Below are 23916 nucleotides of genomic sequence, written 5' to 3' on the forward strand. Positions count from 1 at the left end.
TATATATATTTGAGATAAGAAATGTTAATTTAGAAATGTTATGGAATAGTACTGACATTGTTGAAAGAAAAACGGAAATAGAAACAAGTTTCAAAGGATGATCCTACAAAAATACTAGAACAGTTTGGAGAAACAAAATTATGAAATATTCATTACATTAAGACCCACAAGAGGTAATTTTAGATAATTACTCTTAAAGCAATTGGAGTCTAGTGTGGCAAAAGCTGATAGGCCAAGAAATGCTTTTAGTGTACTGTAATTAAGAAATAGTTGACTTAAAATTGTAATAGTGTGAATTCCAACATCTGTATTGTCTCACCGTTTGCATGAGACTGAAAATGGAATAAAAGTTTTAAAACATGTCTCAGTTACCCCATCTCTAAGTCAGAAAAGAACATAATCCAACAAGAATTATCCTCAGTTGGGGTACTAGTAAACAAAACATAATAATTATATACTATTGTATTTAAACATGCTATTGAGCAAGTGCTGGAAGTCCAGTCTTCTCTCACGTGAAATTAGGCTGACTATCAATTTTATGGGCTCTCTGTAAGGCAAAGTTATGGCACCCAACATCCCATAAAAACGTGGGGGTCTGAGTCCTGTCCTTGTCCTTGCTCCTTTCCTGGTGCTGATGCTCCACTTGGCTTTCTGGGCTTTGCATTTCCCACTCCTGGGGTTGCCTACATAGCAGGAAAAATAACTGGAATGAACTTAAACCTAACTTAGACTTACTTAAAGTCTTACTCGCTTGGGTTTTGCTGACCTACTTAGGATGAGAGTAGCTGGCAAATTGTTTTACATAGTTTGATTTCAGAGGCAAATTCCAATTGAACTGCTGCTGTGTTGCTTTAACTTCAAAGCAGCGTCAAACAGAGAATTAAATAAAATTTAGGTAACTTTGAAGTCACACCTTCAGCTGTACTGCAGGTAGGCTGTCAGGTGCCCACACGCTGCTTTTGGATTATGTAGTGGGCAGAGGAACTTCAGCTGTGCCTAACAATTTAAATTGTGCAGGCATTTCCACAATACCTCCCCATTTGTGCTGCCACTCCAGAATTTCGGGATAAATCCCTTGCTTAGGGATTGCCAGCTTTCCCCTTGACCCCTCCCTTCCACATCCATAAAGTTTCATAAAGCCAGCACTAAAATATTCCCAAATGTGCTACAAGGAGGCCCTGAGAGCTCCTGGCAGTGGGTTGATAGGCAGCACTGAGTTAACAACTGAGCTCCTGCTCTCTGGCTGGGAACAATTCTCTGCAGAACTGGATCCAGAGGACAACACGATGAGGAGCAGCAGACAGGAAAGAGAAGTGACAGCCTGGTGCTGGGGCTCAGCGGTGTGCACATTTCCAGAAAAGCTTCCAATCAGTTGTTCCCCAAATCTTCTCCAGGCTGTCAGAAAACAAGGTTTGGAGAGATGGGTCTTCTGTAGGGAGGCACATCTTCTCCAGTTTTCACTTTCAATTACCTGGGTGGCTCATGGAGGCAAGCAGAAAGGATTTCTCACTAATAGTAATGGCCTGTATATTTATGTTTGTGATTTTTCCCACAACAGCCCTTTCTGCCACTGTTTCAGGCAACAGCTTTGGTTCACAGCAAAGCCCCATTTAGCCAAATATCTAATTTTTATCTGGTTTTTCCTCCCTTGAGGGAGAGATCTTCTTGTCTTTACAAAACTATATTTAATCCAGATTTACAGAGCTTTGTGGGTTTTTTTTGGTTTTTTTTTTGTTTGTTTGTTTGTTTTTTGTTAAACTAAGTCTAAAGAACTCTTGAGAATTATGAATTTTAATGGTGCAGCCAAAATTTTATAAAAAACAAACAAAACCTCAGACCACACTCTTCCCTTTCATCTCCGTCCTTCCATCACTCATCAGAATTTTTATACACATTTATACACATTTTCACATACATTATTTTTACACTGTTTTTTTTAAATTTTTCACCAGCAAGGTACATTTCCACATTTTATTGCTGGCTGTGCCTTAGTCAGGTTCTCAGCAACACTATTTATACAGTGACATTTTTCAAAGAGCTGCACGCTCTACATAGCTAATGGAAAAAGGTGGCGCAACCACAGAAAAGAACTTAATGTTATTCATGGAATACCAAAGGAGAAAATGGAACAGTGGATCACATTAATTCCAGCAAATACTATTATTTTAAACTCATTTGAATTCAAGTCAAACTTATTGAGCATATCATCCCAGAGAGCAACTAACATTTATCTTCCCTGTGCAAGCAGGGCAAACAGGAGCTGGGCCTCTGGAAAGCCCATGGAGAGGGCAGGGGCAGAGCCCACGTTTATGTTTTAATTGAAACAGTGATTAATTGCACCATAGAGGGTCCCTCAGTCATTGTCTTTCCCTCTTGACCTGCCATAAGCCACTCTTTGCTACTCCAAAGTGTTTTTTTCCAGTAACATGTACCCTAAACTTGCACCATTCCTCCTTATTTCTCAACTTTCTCCTTTTTGGTGATAATTGAAGGTGTAATTACGACACTTTTACCAATAAATCACTGTGTTATTCTGCTCCTCTGATACACATTCCAACTTCCAATTAAGCAACCCAGAGACTGTTTTTCCCTATTTCTATCCTAATGTGTGTTTTCACACATTAAAATTACCATTGCAAGAAGGTTCTCATCGCTGTTTGATGTACTCCACTGAGGTGGCAACAGGCAGGAATATTTTTACAGCACTGGATATTTTGTCCCAGCTCTGATATCCCCTATTGGGTGTATTGTTTGACCTTTATATAACTTTATTTTCTTGATCATGGAATTGAGAACAACTACTTCCTTTTTCATGGAGGCAGCAATATTTTTTCCCCTTCCCCTTCCCTTCTTTCTACTTACTAATTGTATTTAATTAAAAATAAAGCCCAAACCATTGATGTTCCTGCACTGAAAATTCAACCAAAGTATGAATTGCAATGTATAGATGATCTTTACATTTAAAGGATAAAAATAGTTTGAACGTGCTTGCTAGCCCATGCAATACTAAGTTCTACTTTCATATTTTCATTCTCCAACCCTAATTGTTTATAAGCCTCTAAATTGTTTCATGTTCAGACAGAAATAAAAATCTCAGGCTAGAAAGAAACAAGAAAAGAGTGCTTGATAAGTTATATTAGAAAATATTTTGAATTTTTCCCCTACTATTTAATTAGCAGTAAAAAGATCTTTAAGCAATTTTTATAAGTAATTCACACTCTCAGCTGCTGCACAGGGCAACACCTCAGTAAAGGGGTCACAATTTAAAGTAAGAAAAAACTTGGTCCAGGCTTTTGTTGTACTTAGATCAATTATGCAAGGGTTGCCCACAATAATTCACAAGTGGGGCTCATCCAAGCCAGTATCTCATTTCCAACACGGATTAATACTAGATGCCTCAAAGCACAACTGAATAAGAATTGAAATTTCTGTTCTCTGGGGAGGAAAAAAAAGAAAAATCAAATTCCCATTGCTTTGTGAAGAGTGGATATGAAAGGGATACACTGTCAAATTAATTGTTGAGCAGAAATTCTAGAATAATTTGATTTGAAAAATAATGTATTAATTTTTACAGAATCAAAATATCCCATTCAATGTAATTAAACCCAAGCCCTTCCAGACTTGTCCCTCTGGAATAAGGAGTGTTCCAGAGCAAGAAAAGAAGATCCACAAACTGAAAACATCCAAAATGTTGAAGCATAAGGACATGTAATTCACATCTGCTCAGATTTAATTCAGAAACTGCTTGAAGACTGTACCTGACATAATTAAAATGGTAAGCTATGAAGCTCTCTGGAAGCAAAACAGAGGTTTTGAGTTTGTGCCAAAACAGAAAACATGAAGTGAAAATTATAACAGGGAAGTTGGGAAAAAATCAGGGATCATTAATGATTTTCCTTTAAATTGGCATCTGGCAAGCAAAAAATACAATCATTCACACAGATGTGTTATTTCCCAGAGGTCCTTTAACCACTGCCTTGTTTCCTTCATACAATTGTAATGCCAGAGGAGCACCACTTACATATTGCTTTTTTCCTATTCTCAACTGATTTATCTTCTACCAAGTCAAGGTGCCCTAAAGGGAACCCAAAACGCTATTTTAAAATAAATAATTCATAGGGTACACAGACTATCATATATCTGAGTGTGATGGGACACACTGTTATGTTTTTGCACAAGTTAATTCTGCAGCTGGTGGGCTGTAATGAATCTGAACCATCTTTCTTAATACCATTAAATATCAGTTAATTCATATATATTTGTAGTGACACATCTGTCTCTAGAATCACTCAGGGCTGGGTATTTCCATGCTAGGATCTGTGGTGGGAACGTGTTTAGAGAAGCTGTTGCAAAATGAGAAAATGATGTGAGGCAAAAAAATCTGACTTTCTCTGGCTCATCTCTTCAGCAGTCAGTAAAGAAACAATGGACTAGGAGGGCTTAAAACAATAAACCATGGAATGGGTAAACTACAGAAAATTGGGACCAAGGTAAATTTGGGGAGTAAATGGGAAAAAAAAGGGTAGTTAAAATAATAAACAAATAACTACATAAGTATGGTGGAGATATGTTGGCTGAATGCAGTGATCTTCTCATAAGAGCAAAGAAAAAAATGCCATCTGGAGTTGGGCCTCTGTGAAATTGAAACACAGTCAAACACCTGGTATTAATGACAGGAGCCACATCTCTCTCAATGACAACCAAAATAACTCATTTCAGACTTTGCTTTGCTGAGCAGTGACGAAATCACAGATAATCTACGAGTAAAAAATGTCCTTGGGTAGAATGCAGTTTTGCATTAACAGAAAGAGCAGCACAGATCTATTAACACATTTCTGCTGCAGGAGTGAAAACTTCTGGCATCCTAAGGGAACCAATTACTTAAGCCAGGCAGGGAACTTACGGACTTGGTAATTGTTGGGGCTCAAACACTGCTGAAAACTGCCCGAGCACCTCAAGTAAGGGAACAACCCAGTTCTAAAGGGACTAATTACAGCAGGAGGAACAGAGTTTGCCACGAGTGGAGAACCTGAGTCCTCAATTTCCAACTCACAGTGTGCAGGTGTTTTATCAAAAATACAAATTAACAACTTCCTACACTCAAGGAACCTTGAATTAAGTGACTGTTTAGTGAAGGAAGGCCACAAAACCGTACCACATTTTCTCTGAAAATGAGAGTGGTATCACACCACAAGCACAGGTTTATCAAAGTTTAAGACTAACATGATGTGTTTATTCAGCTCTCACACGAAGCAGGGCTGATGCTGTTTCATTTCTGCATGACTTGTACTGGCACACAGAAACTGGGATTGTATGGGGGGTGTGGCAGCACAGAGGATACTAAGCTCCTCCATCCCCTCAGCCATGGATATCGTGTAAAAATCAGGAGAGGAAATGTCACAGGTGCTGTGCTCCACATCAAGTGATTTATTTACCCAAGCTGGTGGCAGGTTTGGAAACAGCTCAGGATTTAGAGGCATCTCATAACGGGGAGCCCCCCAGGACCTTCCTGCTCCTGAGTGTGATCCATCAGGGTAACAACACTGTGAGAAGAGATGATTACAGTTTTAGAACACTCCCTCAAGTATCTACCATTTCATCCAAAAATAACTGCTCCAAGTTTAAACACCCTGTGCTCAAAAGTATCTTTGAAAGCCGCAAGAGAAGGGGGGTGCAATTAAAATATTCACCTTGTTTTAAGCACAGTGAAGGAACTGGCTGGTCTCTCCCACAGGGTGAACCCTCAGAGGTGATGTGTGCTCCTTGCAAACACATCGGGGGTAGGAAATGGGTTTGTAGAGAATTTTAAAAGTTTGATAGAAGGCTTATATAGCACGTATTTGTATGTAAACTTTGTATTTGTATGTAAAGATAAGAAATGTTGACTTAGAAATGCTATAGGGTAAGATATTGTTGAGAGAGAAGTTAGAAATAAGTTGTAAAAGATGGTTTTATAAATGAAAGTAGCTATTTAGAGAAATCGCATTATGAAATCTGACAATCAAGGATTCTGGGACAAGGGGGAACAGTCATCAGCACTTGAGACTCACCCCTGAAGTCAGAAATGTAGCACCCAGGAGCTGTTCTGCTACAAGCACTGCGTTACAACTCCCACATACTTCTGCTGAGGGAGTTGGATGAGAAACTAGCCAAGAAAACAAAATTTTGTGAACTGTTCACTTTGCAGATTCTGATGCTCCAAGCCACATTAAATGCGTTGTGCTGCAGCAGGAGGGTGTTTGAGTGGGGGAAAGGTAAACCAGAAAGGTTCACAACGGAAAAGTACCAGCAGAAAGCCATCAGTTCCTTCCAAACACCTGGAAATCCGCAGCAGGTTCAGTTTTGGTAATTACAGAATGTTACCAATATTTTTTTTTGCCCATGTCACCCCCTGAGCCTGAAGCCTCACGAAAGCTTTAGGGCAGAGCCCAAGTCCCTGCTCAGAGCTGATGCCACAGAGATCAGGGAGCAGCAGCTCCTCAGAACTGCTGAGCCTGGAAGAAAAGCCACAAAAAAGGAAAGTAAAAATTTCTGCAGCATGGATTATGGTGACAGGATACCCACTGCCATCAACTGTCCCAGGTCATTATTCTGAGCAGTAAAAGAAGTTCAGCCCAATCCCTCTGTTCTGAAATGTGATTTTCCCCACTCTCTGTTCTTATTCATGATGACAATTAAGTGTTTAATTGAATGGCAATACACTGAAATTAGACGGGGCTCTCAGTACACACCAGCTGTCAAAAGCACTTCAGGAGTTTCACAAAACACACAGCCCAAGGCCTTGGGGTGTAAGATTTTATTTAGAGACATCCAGCAGGGGTTGCAGCTACCATATCCCCATTGAATGATGCTGTGCAGAAGACTTCAACTCTGCAAGAAAAAGAAATTGAAGAAACTTAAGAGCCGTGTAATAAACATATTTTAATTTGAACTTTGATTTATTTCAGGATCTTGTTTCATCCACTGTCTGGTTTTGCATCAGAGGCCTCAGCTTGCATGAAACCCCCCAGTTCTAAATGCCCAACTTCAATACAAATCTGCTGATTTTGGTTTTCTCCTCAGTCGAGGGCGGAATAAACATCAATCTGGCAAAGGAATTGCACAATTTGTTCAAATTCTGAGCTTCCAGTAGGATCTGTTACTTCCTGTCAAGAACCACCTGGGTCACTGAAACTCCTGAAAAATGTTTAGTTTCTCAGATTACAGACAACACCAGGTATTTCCAAAACAGAATCACCCTAAAACAAACTGAAGTGGCATGGCCGCACAGTCTGATGCTTTATTAGGACATCAGCAAGCACCAATTAATCCCTGTTAATGACTTTACCTCAACTGCACAGTAACCTGTGAATGATGTAGGTGGTGAGACTTTTGATACAGGCTCAAGAAGATGTGGTTTTCCCCCGAGCTCTGTCTGGCACACCACAGCTCCTCACCCCGTGGTGCCACCTCACCAGCTGCACCCCAGGGCAGGAACCAGCCGTGCTCTGGGCACAGCCAAGAGCTGCAGGCAGGGAGGAGCGGCCTCTGGGGAGGCAAAGGTCACAAAGCACCGAGGGAGCAGCAGCAGCTCTGCGACACAAACTTACACCTACAGACCACAGCACTGCAGAACTGTGAGATCCTGAGCAGGACAGGCTCCCTGAACTCCACTGTGCTAGGAAACCCAACAGGAGCACTCACCCAGCTGGTGCAGCTGCAGCCTGATCCCTTCATTTCTTCAGGAGCTGGTGTCTGACTATGAAGAAAGGGGCACCAAATCCACTCCCAAAGAACACACACATCATGGCCAGCAGCTTCCACTTGTTGTCTACAGAGAATGGGAGGTTCTGCGGGGAAAAATAAGAGAATTTTAGCCTTTTCAAACCAAGCATTAAATCCTTTCTAACCCATCTGGAAGTGGTAAGAATCTCAGAACAAAAATTAGGCACTTTCAAAGCATTTTCAATATTTTTCAAGGCAAGAAATAAAATATTTAGGGTAATAAATAACCTTCCTGTATTTGAAAGGTACTTACAGGGAATTTGGAGATGGATTCTTCACGGAGAATTACAGTGACAAGAGAAATCAGATTATAACTCAAAGAGGAGACATTTCAGGTGGGTACTACAAAGAAATGATTCCCTGTGAGGGTGCTAAGGCCTTGGCCCACGTTCCCACTGCAGCTGGGGCTGCCCCGGATCCCTGGCAGTGTCCCAGGCCAGGCTGGACCTTGGGGCTGGCTGGGAGCAGCCTGGAATGGCGGGAGATGCCCCTGCCCATGGCGAGGGGTGGAACAGAACGATCTTTAAGGTCCTTCCCCACCCAAACACTCCGTGATTACAGCCTGCACATGACCTCTGGAGGTCACCTCGTCCTCTCTTCTCCTTCCCGTGCTGCCCAAGGTGAGGCCGGTTCGCTGCAGGTCTCATGCGGTCAATTATAAAAGCTCTGAGGATATACACACCTACAGCCCCCAAGTGTTCTGGTATTTCGTTATCTTCACCGTGAAGAATTTCCTCGTATCAGTTATGCATATAAAATGAACCCTTTAGACCGAAGGCTTGAGAAAACCGGCCAGGTACATCAGAAAGCGTTTACAGTATCATTGTTACCCCTCATACCGCAATGCTCATCATCTGTACCACCGCAGGGAAGGGCGTTCTGCCCCCACACGATCTGCGCTGCTGTGCCTGTACCGGCATCAGCGCGCCACCCCAAAGCCCACACACCACAGCCAGGATCAGGGCAGCCACCAACCCCCACCCCGCGACCTTCAGCGGGCCAGGACGCTGCTGCCCACCTTCCCAGGTCCGTCCTCAACATGGCTGCGGCGGATGGCGGAGGTGGCGAAGCGGCGGACACCGGCGGACAGCATGATAGGGACAGGAGGCAGCAGCCACTCGTCCGCCCTGCGCGACCTTCCTCGGGGTGGCGCGGCCGACGGGAGCCGGAAGCGGAACCGGGAAGGAGGAAGTGAGTGCCGTGGGCATGACGGGAGTTGTAGTTCCTGGCGGTCACGTGGTGCCAATCAGCACCCTGCGATTGGTCGAGCCCCGCGCGCGCTCCGCGGAGGGGGGCAGGGAGTCGCGCTCGGCCCCGCCGACATTTTGTGGCTGCTGAGGGGGCGGCGGGAAATGGCGGGAGGGGGACTGAGGGCGAGCTGCGTTTTTTACGAGGTGCACTGGACCAGTTTAAATTTAGAGCTCATGGATCCTACTAAGTGGACGAAAAATACAGTAACAGAATGGCTTATGTTGGGAAGGGCCGTAAAGCTCATCCGGTTCTACGCTCCCCGCCCCCTACGGGCAGGGACACACCTTCCACCATCCCAGGTGACTCCAAGCTCCAGTGTCCAACCGGGCTTTGTAGTTTGGGTGCTTCCAGGGATCCAGCTGCTCTGGGCACCTGTGCCAGGGCCTGCCCACCCTGCCAGGGAACAATTCCTCATTGCCAAGATCCCAGCCAGCCCTGCCCTCTCCTAGTCTGCACCCATTCCCCCTTCTGTCACTCCACGCTCTTTTTTTTTTTTTTTTTTTAAAAGGGCTCCTCTCCAACATGATGGATAGTGGTGATTTGTGCATGGATTGTTTATATGGTAACACCACCTTCAGTTACTATATTGCGGTCTATTTAAAGAAATTTGGGCAACGTGAAGGAAAAAGACCCCCCAGCCCCCTTCACATTTGCCAAAGGAATAACAAAGTTACTTCCAGTATTTGTGGTTTCCATCTGTTTTCTTACATGGATTATTTTAAAGACAAACTTTTCAGGAAAAGAAGTTCGATGCTACCATCTCAGTGTTGCAAGGAAGCCATTATTTTTTTTCATAGTCTTTCTGCATGTTTATGTACTGCAAAAGGATAGAAAACCAGGATTTTTATGCTCACCGAAGTAAGACTTTAATAAAAACAGGTTAAAATTACTTTGAGAAGTGAGGCTTAATTACATTTGTTGGTGGTCCTTGACCACTAATAGCTGATATAGAACCCTAGGATGCCTTTTGTCATTACTTGTGATTTCTTTAGCTAGTTGTTTTTTAGATTTTTCCCCTTTGTTTAGACAGACTTTCATTTTATCAGTGTTTGCAATACTTTTTCCCTCTTCCATTTGCTAAATCTGAGGTAAGATGCTTTCCTACTTTTGGTAAATTCCATTGCTGCTCAGGCAGCCAGGCCTCTCTCCCCCCTGCTCCCCCTTTCTCAAGCATTTTCTAATTGGAATTTATGGCACGACAGTGCTCTGCAATCTGCTTTATCATCTTTATAACAAATGTTCTTGTTTTAATGTAGCTCTTCTCGTCCTGCAGTGGATTTTATGGCGTTGCCGCAGAGGAGACACTGAAGGGGGGCATAAAGACTCCAGTTACACAGTTGCATTAGCAGCAGCAGTTTAATCCTTGATGCTCCGCAGATGTTTTTCTTTGTAGGCAGAACTGGGGAATCTCTAGGTAAATATGATTAGAGAGTGGTAGATAGCTAGAGTTGTTTTACAGCTGGAGAAATAAAGCTGAGCACTCAAATCTGTTCTCCTTTAAAGCATGAACTGATAGAAAGTAAGTGCTCGCCAGCCGCAGAAAGCCATGGGGGAGGAGTTTAGAGTATGGCATTGGTTAGAATTTTGGCGAAGGAATGAAAGGCAATATCTTCTAAAGCATTAGAAATATGATGTACCTTAATTATGGTGAGGCTAATTAGGTATCAGGGCAGATTTTTGCAGGAGATGCCAAGTGCTGCCCTGTCTGCCTTTATAAAAAGGTGCTCTTAACTCACACACAAACTGTGGGAATTATAGAATTAATTACTGGGTGAAATTCCCTGGCCTGGGCCATGCATGGGATCAGAATGGGATTAGTATTACACTGGTACCTCCCAGCTTTTAAATCTATGAATCTTTGAATTTAGGCTGCTTGTTCACATGCATCTTTTATGTCTACAGTTTTTCCTTCCTTTTAAAAAAATATTACTTTTTGCCAGGTTATCTTTTTCACCTTCAATAATTACATTTGGCTTCTGTGAATATGATTTGGTGATGAGTTCTTTCAGGTGCTCCTTTTTTACTTACTTTTCCCCACAAAGAATGTTTCTCTACTTGATATTGACACCAAAAAATACAAATAAGAAAAAAACCCACAGGTAGCTAAAAAAGTAATGCACAGGATCTATATTTTATGATCTTTATGGAAGAAAGAAGCACAGAAAGATTAGTGTATGTTTTACAAAATACACAGACTTTGGGGTTGAAACTGCCAATCACTGAAGTACAGTGAAAGAACCAAGATAAAAGTCATACTGGCTTTTAAAATCATCTTTTATAAGTAAACAGTTGTTTTTAAATGCTGAAATTATGTATGGTCAAGTTGAGGTGTGTGTACTTCACAAAAGCTTTTTAATAGCATAAACTCCCTAAACTGTTTTGTTACTGTCATGGACAGAGGGCTCAGGAGATAAAATAACTCATTGGTGACACAAAACCATTGTTTTTCTACAGAAATTGTCCTCTGTTTTTGCTGACACAATAAATTATTTTTTCTTACATGATAAATTATTTTGTCTAACATTCAACTTAGGAACTAACCTCCCTTCAGTCATAAGGTCAGATATTAACCATAAGATGAAGCAGTTGTTAAATTCTAAGTAATGAAAGGGAAAGGGTGAGTAGAAGCTGGAGAGACATAATATAATGGATATTAATGATATGTTTTTTAGCAAAACTTTGGGTTAATTTCTCAATTTCATTGCCTTGATTTCAGAGAGCCCACATAAGTCTCAGGTAAGTGAAGCAGAGTAGTAAAAGGAATTATCCTGTGGAAGCAGTTACAGATTTATTGCAGGCATTGATAGCAACAGGATGCCATTGGAGGAGTCTGTTTGAAGAAGGAGCACCTTTTATTCTTCCATTTAGTTGTCAAAACCAGTCCGCTTTGAAATGTAAATAATGTAAACTTTCAAATGTAAATTGAAAATATTTTTTTCAGTGCACAGCTCAAAGGGACTGGAGCTGTTCTTTGGACTGGATCATTTCACAGATCCAGTTTGGGATCTATGGCACAGAGGCTCAACTGGCCCACAGGAAGGTGTGAAACAGTTGTAGCCTTAAAAAGGTGGAAATGGATGCATAGAATTAGTGCTTTTCTTGGCAGCAACATCAGTTTATATTGGAAGAAAGAGCTTGTCCAACTACAGCTTTACTGCAGAATACATATATATTATTTGGTATTGGGGCATGAGAAAATTGTCACATGAGAAAAATAAAACTTTCCTGAGCCCCAGCCACTGCTAATGCCTTATTTATTAATAAGTGCATTTATTAATGTTATTTCCCAGCATCATTCATGATGACATTCAAGATAAGGTGGAAGGTATTAAAATATTACTTAAGATTTCAGTGTATCGTGATATATTATAAACAAGAGAACAAAATAAGTGGAAGTTTTGCTTTGTACTATAATATCTTTATGTGCAATCATCTTCCTGATGATCTGCTGTTGTAATTTTGTCAGCCACCACTCCACAAATTGCCTTTATGACTGTATAATTAACATTTTTAACCTTTTACAGTTAACATGCTAACCGAAGAGTTAACATACACAGCTCAAGTTACTGCTCTCAACCTGAATTAAAATACTGTTATTTTTGCGTCTGTTTTAAACCAAAAAGTGGGCCTGTGCATCCCAATTTTGCTTGTTAACTCTGATTGTATAATTTGGTTTGCCATTAGGATTGTGGGGGGAAGTAACACAGTACCTGTGTATTTCACATTTTTAAGCCATTATGAATATAAAAGTGCTGTAGGAACTTTGCTCTGTCTCTGTTTATTGGTGTCATTTTTTTAGTGAAAAACACAGGTACTGTGAAAAGTTGAGCACAAATTTATAGGTTGAGTGTTACTCATGAAAGCAGCTAAGCTGGGTGTGCGTAGTGAAAAAAAATCACAGTTTTGGCAATGTACCTAGATAAATTTATTTTCACATTATGTGAAATAGTTCCAAAATTGTCCCTTCATGTAAGTGATTCCTTATGGAAGCAGAGTCTCGTTTGTGTGTACTGTCAGTGTTTCAGCAGCTGAAATAAGTGCCCAACAATAATACTTTACCCTCACAGAATTACTTTTTTCATTACTCTTTTGCAGCATTAATTAAATCTCCCAAAAGACTGTTTAGAATACACAACTCAAGGTTGGTTACGCAGAACCTATTCCAGAGGCTTCACAAGGATTTGCACAGTAAGAGCCACTTTGCATTATTTATTTTGTCTTCTTGTCTTTCCCTGAAATGGACTATGCAAAGCTCTGTATTTTTATCATAGACATGAAGACAGTTGGTTCGCAATTACAGCAAGCAGCGTTATAATTACTTCATTTTAAACTATCTCATTGTAACAGCCATTGCTTGGTTGCTAAAGCTTGTGCTTGAAGGGAATCTTTTGTGTGTAGGAATATCTTAGGAGCCCTGAAATCACCATTTGCCCTTGCAGGTGCAATACTCAGTTTACTTGGTGGTAAAAGCAAAAAAATGCCCTTAATTTTTCTTTAAACTCTTCTTATTGGTTTCTCCATCTGGAGGACTGCATGTGGTTCAAAATATGGGAATAAAAAAGAGCCCTCCAAATTCAGTTATTCCAATATACATATGACATATATGATTCACATGCTTGTCACACATTATGTCTTTTCCCTTCTTTTTAATATATTCATATACCTGTATTATTTGTATAACCTATTATTTATAATGTTTTCCAGTTCTGCCTTGTTTCTAGCTGTTCACAGCTATACATATTTTCATCCTGACTGAGGTAAGTGAAACACTTGCATGTGTCTTAAAAAAAATTGAAATGGAGTTAAAAAATTTATCAAATTTACATTGTAAAATTAAAAAAAAATCAAATTTTTTTTTTGTCCCTTAATCTTGGAAAAAAACGCTGAGGGGTTGAGCTCCATTTAATAGAATCAGTGTTGTCAACAAGGTATTACTTGTTTCCAAAGCCAGGCTAGATATTGTGAATGTTTCCCAGAGAAATGTATTCTTTAAATAGGCTAAAATTTGTGACATATTGGGATAACCCATAAAATAAACTCAGGCTGCTGAGTTTTGAAGCAGGTGTTTAACCTACCCAGGGTCTTTTTTTAACAACTTAAAAGAGCAAATTACCCTCAAACTACCAAGTCAAGTACAATGAATTGGAAAGAGCTTTTTTGTGTAGATAATATGTCCATCTCTATATGTTGTAAAGTGGTATGCTAAGATACCAAATTACTGTAATTTCCATGAAAAGGGGTGACCAAGCATAAGAACCAAAAATTGAGGAGCATTTGCCTAGTGTGGTAAATGTTTTTTTTATTTTCGGTCATTGCAGGCATGCTCTGGGAAATTGCCAGTGCTGAGGCTTTCTATGAGACAATGCCAAAAGAAATACAGCAGTTAGATAAAGGTGGAGGGGGAATGCTTTTCTCTTAGGTACTTTTTATGAAAAAAATCACTTTTAACTATTGAAGATCAATTTGTGTTCCTCTATAACTTACTGTACAATGTAATTACACTTCTGTTTGTTATTGTATTTTCACAGTACACTTTCGGGACTGATGTTTCCAGCAACTTCGAGTTGGCCTAAGCACAAGCTCTCTGTACTATTATTTTCTCTCTCTAATTATGGCAGATGGTTTAGCTGCTAAGCAAGTATTGCTGTAATTTTTCTTGTTAATATGTTGTTAGACTAGAAATTCACTTGTGGCAACAGCTTTTAAGTGTGTCTTTTACAACAAGGATGCCTGGCAGTGTGGTTACTGCTGACTTACCATGATGAAAGAACAGTAACTGATGTTTTTACAATCCATTCTCATGTACCATACACAAACATGCCAATGTTGACAAGTGGTGAAATTGTGTAATTTCAATTTTGACATCAGTGAGGATAAAAAAATGATTTATCATCTTAGTTCTTAGAGCTTAAAGCTGGAACTTCTGAAGTTGCTGAAAGCAGCTGAAGGTGCACCAGTTCATGGGACCCGATGAGATGCATCCACAGCTCCTGAGAGGACTGGGTAATATTTCACCCTCCTGCAAATACATGACAAGAAACTGTGAATGTTTCTTATGATATTTTGATTCATTAGTAACATTCCAGTTCAGTCTAGCTAAACTATTTTATTTACACATGAGCCTGTCAGCTCCTCCAGTGACCTGTTCACTGATTCCTTCTCCAGGCTTAGTTTTTCAGAATATTTTTGTAATATGCTGGTGAAATATAGTGTGTCACCTATCAGTCATCATTATAATGAAATATTAACTGTTTGAAATGTTGGATGTGAAGTCTGATGGTGCCTCTAGTTTATATTCATTGTGCATCAACATTATCCCCTTGTTTGTGAGGTCAACAAAGAGCCAACATCTGCCACAGCACAGACACTTTATGTGTCAGAACTGGCTGCTTGGTCAGCATTCAGGCATGCTGAAAGTGCAGTGAATATTTAGTCTTGGACTTTGTTATGTATTTTCTATAATTCAGGCTGTAATTCAGGCTGTACTGACTTATTCACTTTAAATATGAACTTAAAATGAAGTGACAGTGATGAGGACTCACATCATCTTCATGATAAACAACAAAAATGTCACTCTGCTAGAAAATCTAGGGTCAAGTTTTACCGGTGAAATGAGTAAGAGGAAATATTTTACTGACAAACTTCTTACAATGGGATAACAAGAAGTTTTATTTTACAGAGTGGCATTTTCAAAATGTTTGCAGCTACTACCTTATCATAGGTTACTAAGTATCCAAAACAAAGTTTGCGCCAAGCTGCCAACTGCAAATGCTGAGTAACCACTATTTTTCCAAGGGATAATCTCAATTTTTTTCCACATCGTTTGGCAGTGGATCTGCTTCCACTAAAATATCCAAACATTTTAGTGGAACATAAGCTGGGTTTTTGATAGTCTGTAGGCTCCTAGGCTGGAATGTTTTGTGTGTGTGCTCTCCTTCTCCCCCTGAAACTGGATTTTTACAAATCGATACTGTTTGTTTTGTCCACTCTGAGGCACCATAGGAGAATTTCCTGCTGTGTCAGGTTTATGTGGCAACGTTTTGGTAGTGGAGGGCTGCAGGATAAGGTCCTGACATAACCAGCCTGTGTTAGGAAAATTTACATTTGCCCTCCTTACCTTGAAAATCATGAACTTGACTCTCCGTGCACTCCTTTTGGCTCCTCTCAAGTCAACCAACTCCAAATTTCTTATTCAGGTCTTTACTTGAACATTTTAAAAAATATTTTTTATCAGCTTAATATTTGTTCCTGAGATTAAAAAAATCCTCTTAAATGTCTGGAGAAACACACTCATATTAGGTGGACTTACTGTCATTTTTAATCCTCTGTGGCTCCAAACGTTATCAGATATTTGATGTATTTATCAAATACTTTGAACAATTTCTTTTGCTCAAAAGGTTATCTTTTTTTTCATGTCTTGTCTTTGTTTTGTTCTATGTCTTGAAGAGATGTGTGCAAAACCTTCCCTGAAGATTTTTGATAACTTCAGCAGCTTGTCACTGGGACTCAGCTCTCTCCTTTAAAATAGTTCATTTTATAAATGGCAATTCAATACATTTTATAAAAGGAAATCATTATCAACTAGACATGGGGATAGCAGTGGATTTTTTTTTTCCTACTGCACATACTCAATTGCTTCACGGAATTTCATTTCACAGTTGGAAACTTGACTCCTGACTAGAGCTGTATGATACTGCCAATTTTTGCTTTGACTGTTCAAGTGTAAAAATAGCTAACTTTGCAAGAATACAGCATGTTTAATTCAGCTCAAGGGTGTCACGTTATTGTAGAGCAAGTGGTCCTTGTCTTTGAAAATAACCAGGCTGAAGTAATGGAAATGTGAAACAGGAAAATGTCATTTGCCTAAACCTACTCAGGTTGAATCAAGGGTTATTTATTGCTTGTCTTCATTAGAAATTAAGATTATGAATGGCTAATTCTTATTTAAAATTACACAAAAATGAACAGATTGATGGCCCATTGTACTTATTGTTTCCTACTGTTCTGGTAGCACACAGCACAGTGAAATCCAGGTAAACGTGTTTCCTTATGGTTCCTCAGAGCAGAGAGCAGGGCTGGGACAGCTGGGACATGAATTTCTGCAGGGGATGATACTTTTGTTTTGGAAGAACAAGCACATGGCTGTGTACCTGTTGCTGAGTCTTGCTTGAAACTGCGTGTAGAACTTCTTTCAAAACAATTTTTCAGATAAATAGGCAGCATGGGTGGATTTGTTCTTGAGGCTTCAGCTCTGTGAGTGAGAATTCAGGGACAGGCTGTAGGAATATGGGGCAGATACACGAAGTTTCTCTAAGAAACTGACTTCCCTCACAGCTTTTACTGACATGCATAATGTCACGCATCAACTTAACTTCTCATACAAAATTTTTGTCACCAATCACACTTTCTCCTAGATTATGCCTAAAGTGTTAGAATTGCACATGTAGGATGAGAGCACTGAAGTTTCTTGTCTCTTGAGACTGAGGGTACATGCCACAACTTCATCCCAGTTCTTGCCTCTGCTCTGTATTTCTGGGATTTCTTTCCAAAACTTATTTCTATTTTGGAAAATACTTTCAAGTTATATCACAAGAGCCAAAAGTTATTCTGATACTTATTCTTTTTTCCTCAAATCTGAATTCTCTTTCTAGGCTTTCTTGGCAGATCCCTTGAGGCCTTTTAATCTGTGGATGTTTTACAGGATTGCCTTAAACTGCAATTCTGTCTCTTGAGTATTTGATGCATGAACAGTTGTCACTTTCATATTTTTGGAAAAATCCCTTTGCCAGGATTTCTTCTCCTGGGAAGCTGAGAAGCCTCAGAGAAAAATTAAAACAATAATTATCTGATTGCTTCTCCTGTGTTTTTCTGCTTTGGAATGTGGTTGGAGATTGTTTATCCAGCAGGTGCATGTTTGATTGGTTTCATGTGAATTGTTTTGACTTAATGACCAATCACTGTCCAGCTGTGTCAGGACTCTGGAAGGAGTCAGTCATAAGTTTTCATGATCATTCTTTGTAACCTTCTGTCTGTGTCCTTTCGCTATTCTACAGTATAGTTTTAGTATAGTATTAATGTAATGTAATGTAATATACTATACTATAATATAATATAATATAATATAATATAATATAATATAATATAATATAATAGCCTTCTTAGAATATGTAGTCAGATTCTCAATTCCTCCTTCATCCTGGGGACCCAGCAAATACCACAAACAGTAATTTGGACAGAAAGTTGGAAGGAAGCAAAGGTCTGGGGCTGAAAACAAATAGGGAAAAGGTCAATGACGAGTGAAAAAAGATATAGGGAATTTGATAACATATCCATGAGATAACAGCATCAGCTTTGTCTGTGCTACTATATTCAGCAAGGCTCTTTGGGGTTCAAGTGCATGATACTGGATTGTGCTCCAATATGTGCTGAAGTGCATCCCAAACTGGGATTGGCTTTACTAGTGAGCCCATGTTTTCATCTGATGCACCTGATTCAGTGTTTTGATCAAAGGAAAGCAGTAACACATCATTCTGTCATCACAGTTTCCAAAGGGCATGTGAATGTTATCAGGAAATATCTGTTAAATCTCTTGGAATTAGAAGTGACAATATAATAAACACTTTCAGTTTGTATTTACTGTGCCTTGTGTGATGTTTATTCTTTTGCCTCCTACTGAGACTATTATATTTGTTGAGAGGATACATATGTTTTCACAGCTGTCATTCTCCTCTTTCAGTAAAACATTCAAGCAGCAAATTGTTGTCCTGGATGAGTTGTGCACAGGCATACTAGTGTTAATTATGTGATACATCATATATCATACATGTCCACATCCTACATAGGATGATGACAATGTATACTTAGGATAGTTTTAGTCCTTAAATTTTTTTTTTGTGATAGAATATTCTGTGCAAGTCCTTGTTTTCTTGAAATCTCTGTTAACTGTTCTTAGCAACCCTAACATTCTCTGCAAATCTGCCTCCCTAATTTATTTTATGGACTTTGCAAAAGCATTTCATGACAATTTAGCATTTTTATTCCAGAGGTTGTAGCCAAGATTATACAACTGTTGTTTGAGATCTAGGCCTGGCTTCAAATCAGATGATCACCAAAGAAGATTACATAGCCTTGTACTTTAAAGGAGATGTTAAATCATTTGCTCAGGAGTCCCACAGTGGCTTTAGCCTTAGGAGGCTTTTGTTGAGAATCATGTTCATTCCACATAAAGTTAAAATATGGGGCATTTTCCAAGTTGTGGTTGAATTTATGGCAAGCAAAGAAAGATGAGTTGTGGAGACAAAGTCCAAATCTGAATGAAATCTATGATTTAGATTTGAAGGGGTCAGCAGGAGGTCCTGTCTATACTAATTTATTCTCTTTGATCAACAAGAAGAATGATCCTACTGTTTTCCTTGGTCTTGTGCCTGTGGCTGTGTGGTCTATGGAAGAAACTCTTGTCAAAATCAGTGTCACTGAAATGATCCAGCACTTGTCCACAGGAATTCTGCAGAAAATGCAGGTGCAAGGAGGGTTATGCTGCTGTTTAGTGTCTTTCCTAAGATGTATTAGTTGTTCCTCTAAGTAAAATCTGCTCTCACCAATGTATTTTACTGATTCTCTTTTCTAGAGAAATTGTAAATAAATAAATTGTAAAATCCCATAGCAGTTTCTCTTGAGCAGTGTGTAAGGGTTATTGGCTGTTTCTGTTTGCATACAGACAATTCATAACCTCCTTAATTTGACTGAGGAAACTAAAATGATAGGTTATCAGAAGAAAATGAGTTTTTCTTGTTTCTAGTCGTTGAATCTGCTTCTAGAGAAGGAGGAAAAGTCAATCCTTTATCTGAGTGCGTGCAAAGAGAGATCTTACAGGTTGTATTTGTTATGGTGCAGGGGCTTATAAGGAGTGTTTTTGATGCTCATGATAATCTGACAGCAAAGCTGTGTCCTTGTTATTCTGCCTAAGTCCCTTCAGGACTTCCAAAGGGACAGGGAATTCGTGAGATAATATTGACACGAGACTTGTGCTTACCACAAGTTCTGCTGTGCATGACCTGAGCTGTCACTGCAGAAGCACACAAAATGAATAAAGACATGAGTTACAAATAAAAAGCCCTTTTTATTAACATGGAATATTTTGTTTTAATAAATCTTGTCTCAGAACATTGTGCTACAGGAAAATGTGATGAGTACTGAGGAAAGTAGAGTTCTTATGCAATATTGTATAAAGAGTTAGAGCTCACAGAACTAATCTAAAATTTACAAGTACCAAAAACCTTCAAAATAACAATTTTGCATTGTTTTCATTTTGGACCAGGATTGTTCTGAAATTTGACTATCAATCAGTTTGCTATCAGAGTTAGATTTTATAAATTCTCCTTGTTAGTTTCAGGGTGATGTCTGGCACTACTTTAATTTGAGCCCTGCAAATTATGTCCTTTATTTACTGACTGATATATTGGAATAAACCTGATGCAGTGAGGAATAAGGCGTCAATTTTTTTTCCCCTAAGCTTGCAGTGTGTGTGTAAGCTAGTCACTGCTTGGCTGTAACTGCAGTTTTAAGTTTTTTACTGTTCTTTCAGTGTGTTTGCTCCAAGCCTTGAGTTTTTTGTGTAGGTCAGGAATCTGTGTCCCTGCTGCAGAATGCATTTTCCCCTTACTCCATGGCAAAAGGAGTGGGTTGGTTTCCTGCTTCTGATCCTGGTGTGGAGCCTCTCACTTGCCTCCAGCCTCAGTATGGTGCTAGTAGCTGTCCACATCTGCCCAGAGTGGTTAGGGGCATGGGAGTGTTATGAAAAAATCCAAAAGACAGACTAGGAAGCATGAGAAAGCAGAAGGAACATCTTATATTCATGTGTGAGGGAATGGTAAATTAGGTGCTGTTGGGTGTGTATATAAACATGTATGGATACTGTATATATACACACTGTGTTTGAGTACAGCTATAAGAACATAAGCCGCTAGGTAAGCAACTTGGATATTTCCTGTCAGAACCTTTCTTTGTATGAAGGTATTCCTTTGCTGAAACTGAAGCTAGAGAAGTTCCCTGGGAAAATGTTTTAAACATCTCACCCAGACTTTCCCACTGGTGCTTGATATTGTTTGCAATGAAATCGTACATTCAATGTTTTAGAGACCAGAGAATCTCAAAATCAGTGACTTCTTCCCCTCTGGCCTCTTCTTACCTTTACAGGGAAGAAATGAAAGATGTTAGTTTGGCTGAGTTATGTTTTCCTTCAAGATTACTTATTTTTAAGGCCTGTAAAAATGTCTCTGCTTCACAGCCATGACAACCAGAACAGAACAGACTTCCACCAGGACCTTGAGGGCAAGTACCAAGATTCTGTGGACCATCCCATGGTAGCTTATGGCAGAGCATTTTGAGAGCTGTTCTTCCCTGAGAAGTAGCAATACATGTATAACAACAGGACTCTCAGTTTAGTTTCTGTTTGTTTCAAGTTTTGTTGTACTGATTGTTTTTGTTTATTGTTAGTTTTGTGGCTTGTGGTTTTTTAATCAAACACCAAATCTATAAGAATTGTGCAAATAATTTAAAGAGGAACATCTTATACAATGGCATATTGTCTCTTAAAAATATATGTTTTTGCCTTTCAACAAAAGATGGGCAATGTGATTATTTTGTCTGCAAAATGCTTATTTTATTCTCTTACCCCTGAAAAGATGTGAGGCATTCATTTCATTGTGAGTTTGAATTGCTACTCTTTCTAGACAAGAGAAGTTGTTACATGTGTTATCTTCAGTCTGCTATGTTTTCAGTAGGTTTTGCTGCTATACTAACTGCAAATGGGAATAGAGCCACAAAATAATATATATTATGTTAATAATTTTCTTTGTATAAAGCCAAATTCTGTTAGTTTCTTCATTTCCTAGGCTATATATTGATTTGTAGGACCAACAGAAGAGGTCAGGGCATGGAGCTGTTTTCTCAAGCCAGTTTCTCATAAAGGAGGAAGAATGCAGTTTGTGAGGTTGGCCTTTACACAGTAATGTCTTTTAGCACGTGAAGGAATTGGTCTGTGGTCTGTGCAACACCAGCTGAAAACCTCTGATGGTGTCACCATCAGCTGGAGCCGGGAATACAAATGAGCTTTCCAAGAGGCAAAGGGGGAAGTGAGGAAAGGGTGAGGTGAATGTTAAAAAGTTTCAATAGTAGGCATCAGTTACAGTAGGGCTGTCAGTAGTTCGGAGACGCTGACACAAAAGGGATGCTGGACAGCAGGTGATCATAATGATGAAATGGGTGAGGTGATCTCCCCAGCTGCTGCAGCAGCAGCAGCCAGAGAAAATCCATGCTGAAGGACCTCTGAAGGTCACCAATCCATCAAGACCCAACTAGCTTATAAATGGTGCTAACACTTCTGTTGTGTGTGCAAATGTTGGAAATGTCAATTACTACAATGAGCACTGCAATTTACTTGTGCAAACTGATAAAACACAATAGGGAATATCCAGTTTATATAATGGTTTCATTCAGCCACCTAATGTAAAGAAGTCTTTCCACTCGAGATAGTGGTTGGATTAGGCACTTTCTCACACAGTGACAAAACAATAATATTAAGTGCTGTAAGAAAGGGTTTCTTAGGTGAAATGAAATAATGAAATTAGAATTGTAGTAGTTGTAGGTTTTCTTTAAATATTTTAGTACCTAATAAATATTCCAGCAACAATGTGGATGAATTTTAACAGGATGTCTTGCTGGTACTACTCATGCTAATTTGAAAGATTTACAGCAATTACCATTCCTGAAAGCTAAAAAATAGTGAGTTATTTCATGAACACATAGAACAAGGCCTTTGAAAACATTTAACAGGACTCTTAAAATGAAATATTTGGCTCAGATATAATTTGGGATGGATTTAAAAAAATTAAAGTGCATTGTCATTCCTGGCATTCATAAAAATAAATCACTGTGTATTGTTTCCCTCTCTTTATTTCTGAATACAGATCAGTATGAAAGAAAATAGCTACTGTCATTCGCTTCTTCCTGAGGGTGTTGGGAGTTTGCTGTGTGCACATCCAAGTAGCCAATTAACCCTGGAACCCAAGAAACCTCTTTCATAAGTTTATATTTGGAAAACCAGGAAGATTATTCTCTTAAGAAACGAAAAGTTTTTGTTAAAAACATATTAAGAAATTTAATTCATTTTGTATTGCTTTTCTCCATACATTCCATAGGCTATTTAATCTGCAGGTATTCCAGCAGTATCATGTATGTAGGGACTTTTTCTTTTAAAGGGGAGGCAGAGGGATAGCACATGAGAAGGAGTTCATGGTGTCAGTTCAGGGTTAAAAACCAGATGGTAGTGAAATCAATGAGAGAAAAATCTGCTGATTACTGAGAAAAGTCCTACCTACCACCAACGTTTGTCTGGAAGTTCCTTTAGAGGATTTAAGTAAGAGAATTTGTGCGCGCACTTCCCTCCCTCTGATGCTTATTCTCCTGTTGAGTTTATGTGTTCACCCATACATGTCTTTTCACATCATATGGTAGTGGGTAAATATTGGTTTTTTTTCTCCTCTCACTTAGGGATCTTGTACTGACCACAGTAAGACTCTAATTCATAATATTTTTCTTAAATTGGAAATCTATGCTTTTTAATATGGTATCAATCCTCTGACATTCTGTACTACCACACAAATTTCACCATACAAAGTGGTGCTCTATAGAAATAATTTGAAGATCAACAGGGAAAAAACTCTTGATAGTGCTTCATGAGCTGGAAGCTTATGCTTAAATAAATTTGTGTCTTTGAAAGACACAGAAGAGCTCTCTAAACTACTCTCAGTATAAATCTATATAAGTTGAGTTCTCTGCTAGTGTCATAGTATTTGCTGAAATTAGGTTTGTGGTTTTCCACATCCAAAATGTTCTTTAATC

The 23916-nt window shown here is 39.2% G+C and overlaps 1 protein-coding gene and 1 non-coding gene across 2 annotated transcripts; both read right to left on the reverse strand.

The window, feature by feature from the left end:
- Positions 1-6781: 6781 nt before the first annotated feature.
- COX7C (cytochrome c oxidase subunit 7C) lies at positions 6782-8950 on the reverse strand. Its single transcript, XM_005492292.4, has 3 exons — positions 8783-8950; positions 7684-7829; positions 6782-6870 (listed from the first exon to the last, which is right to left on the reverse strand). The coding sequence occupies exons 1-2, from the start codon at positions 8855-8857 to the stop codon at positions 7713-7715; spliced, it is 192 nt and encodes a 63-aa protein (XP_005492349.1). The 5' UTR covers positions 8858-8950; the 3' UTR covers positions 6782-6870; positions 7684-7712.
- Positions 8562-8624, reverse strand: LOC113459923 (small nucleolar RNA Z39). Its single transcript, XR_003381521.1, has one exon. It is a non-coding gene; the product is annotated as a small nucleolar RNA Z39 (small nucleolar RNA).
- Positions 8951-23916: the final 14966 nt, after the last annotated feature.

Source organism: Zonotrichia albicollis, chromosome Z (assembly GCF_047830755.1).
Source record: "Zonotrichia albicollis isolate bZonAlb1 chromosome Z, bZonAlb1.hap1, whole genome shotgun sequence".
NCBI classification, from domain to species: Eukaryota; Metazoa; Chordata; class Aves; order Passeriformes; family Passerellidae; genus Zonotrichia; species Zonotrichia albicollis.

Bases quoted from the DNA above. Each gene is read 5' to 3' on its own strand.
- COX7C (XM_005492292.4), bottom strand. From the start codon at position 8,857: ATGCTGTCCGCCGGTGTCCGCCGCTTCGCCACCTCCGCCATCCGCCGC. The intron at 7,830-8,782 runs GTGGGCAGCAGC...TTTTCCCCGCAG, and splicing joins TTGAGGACGGACCTGGGAAG to AACCTCCCATTCTCTGTAGA.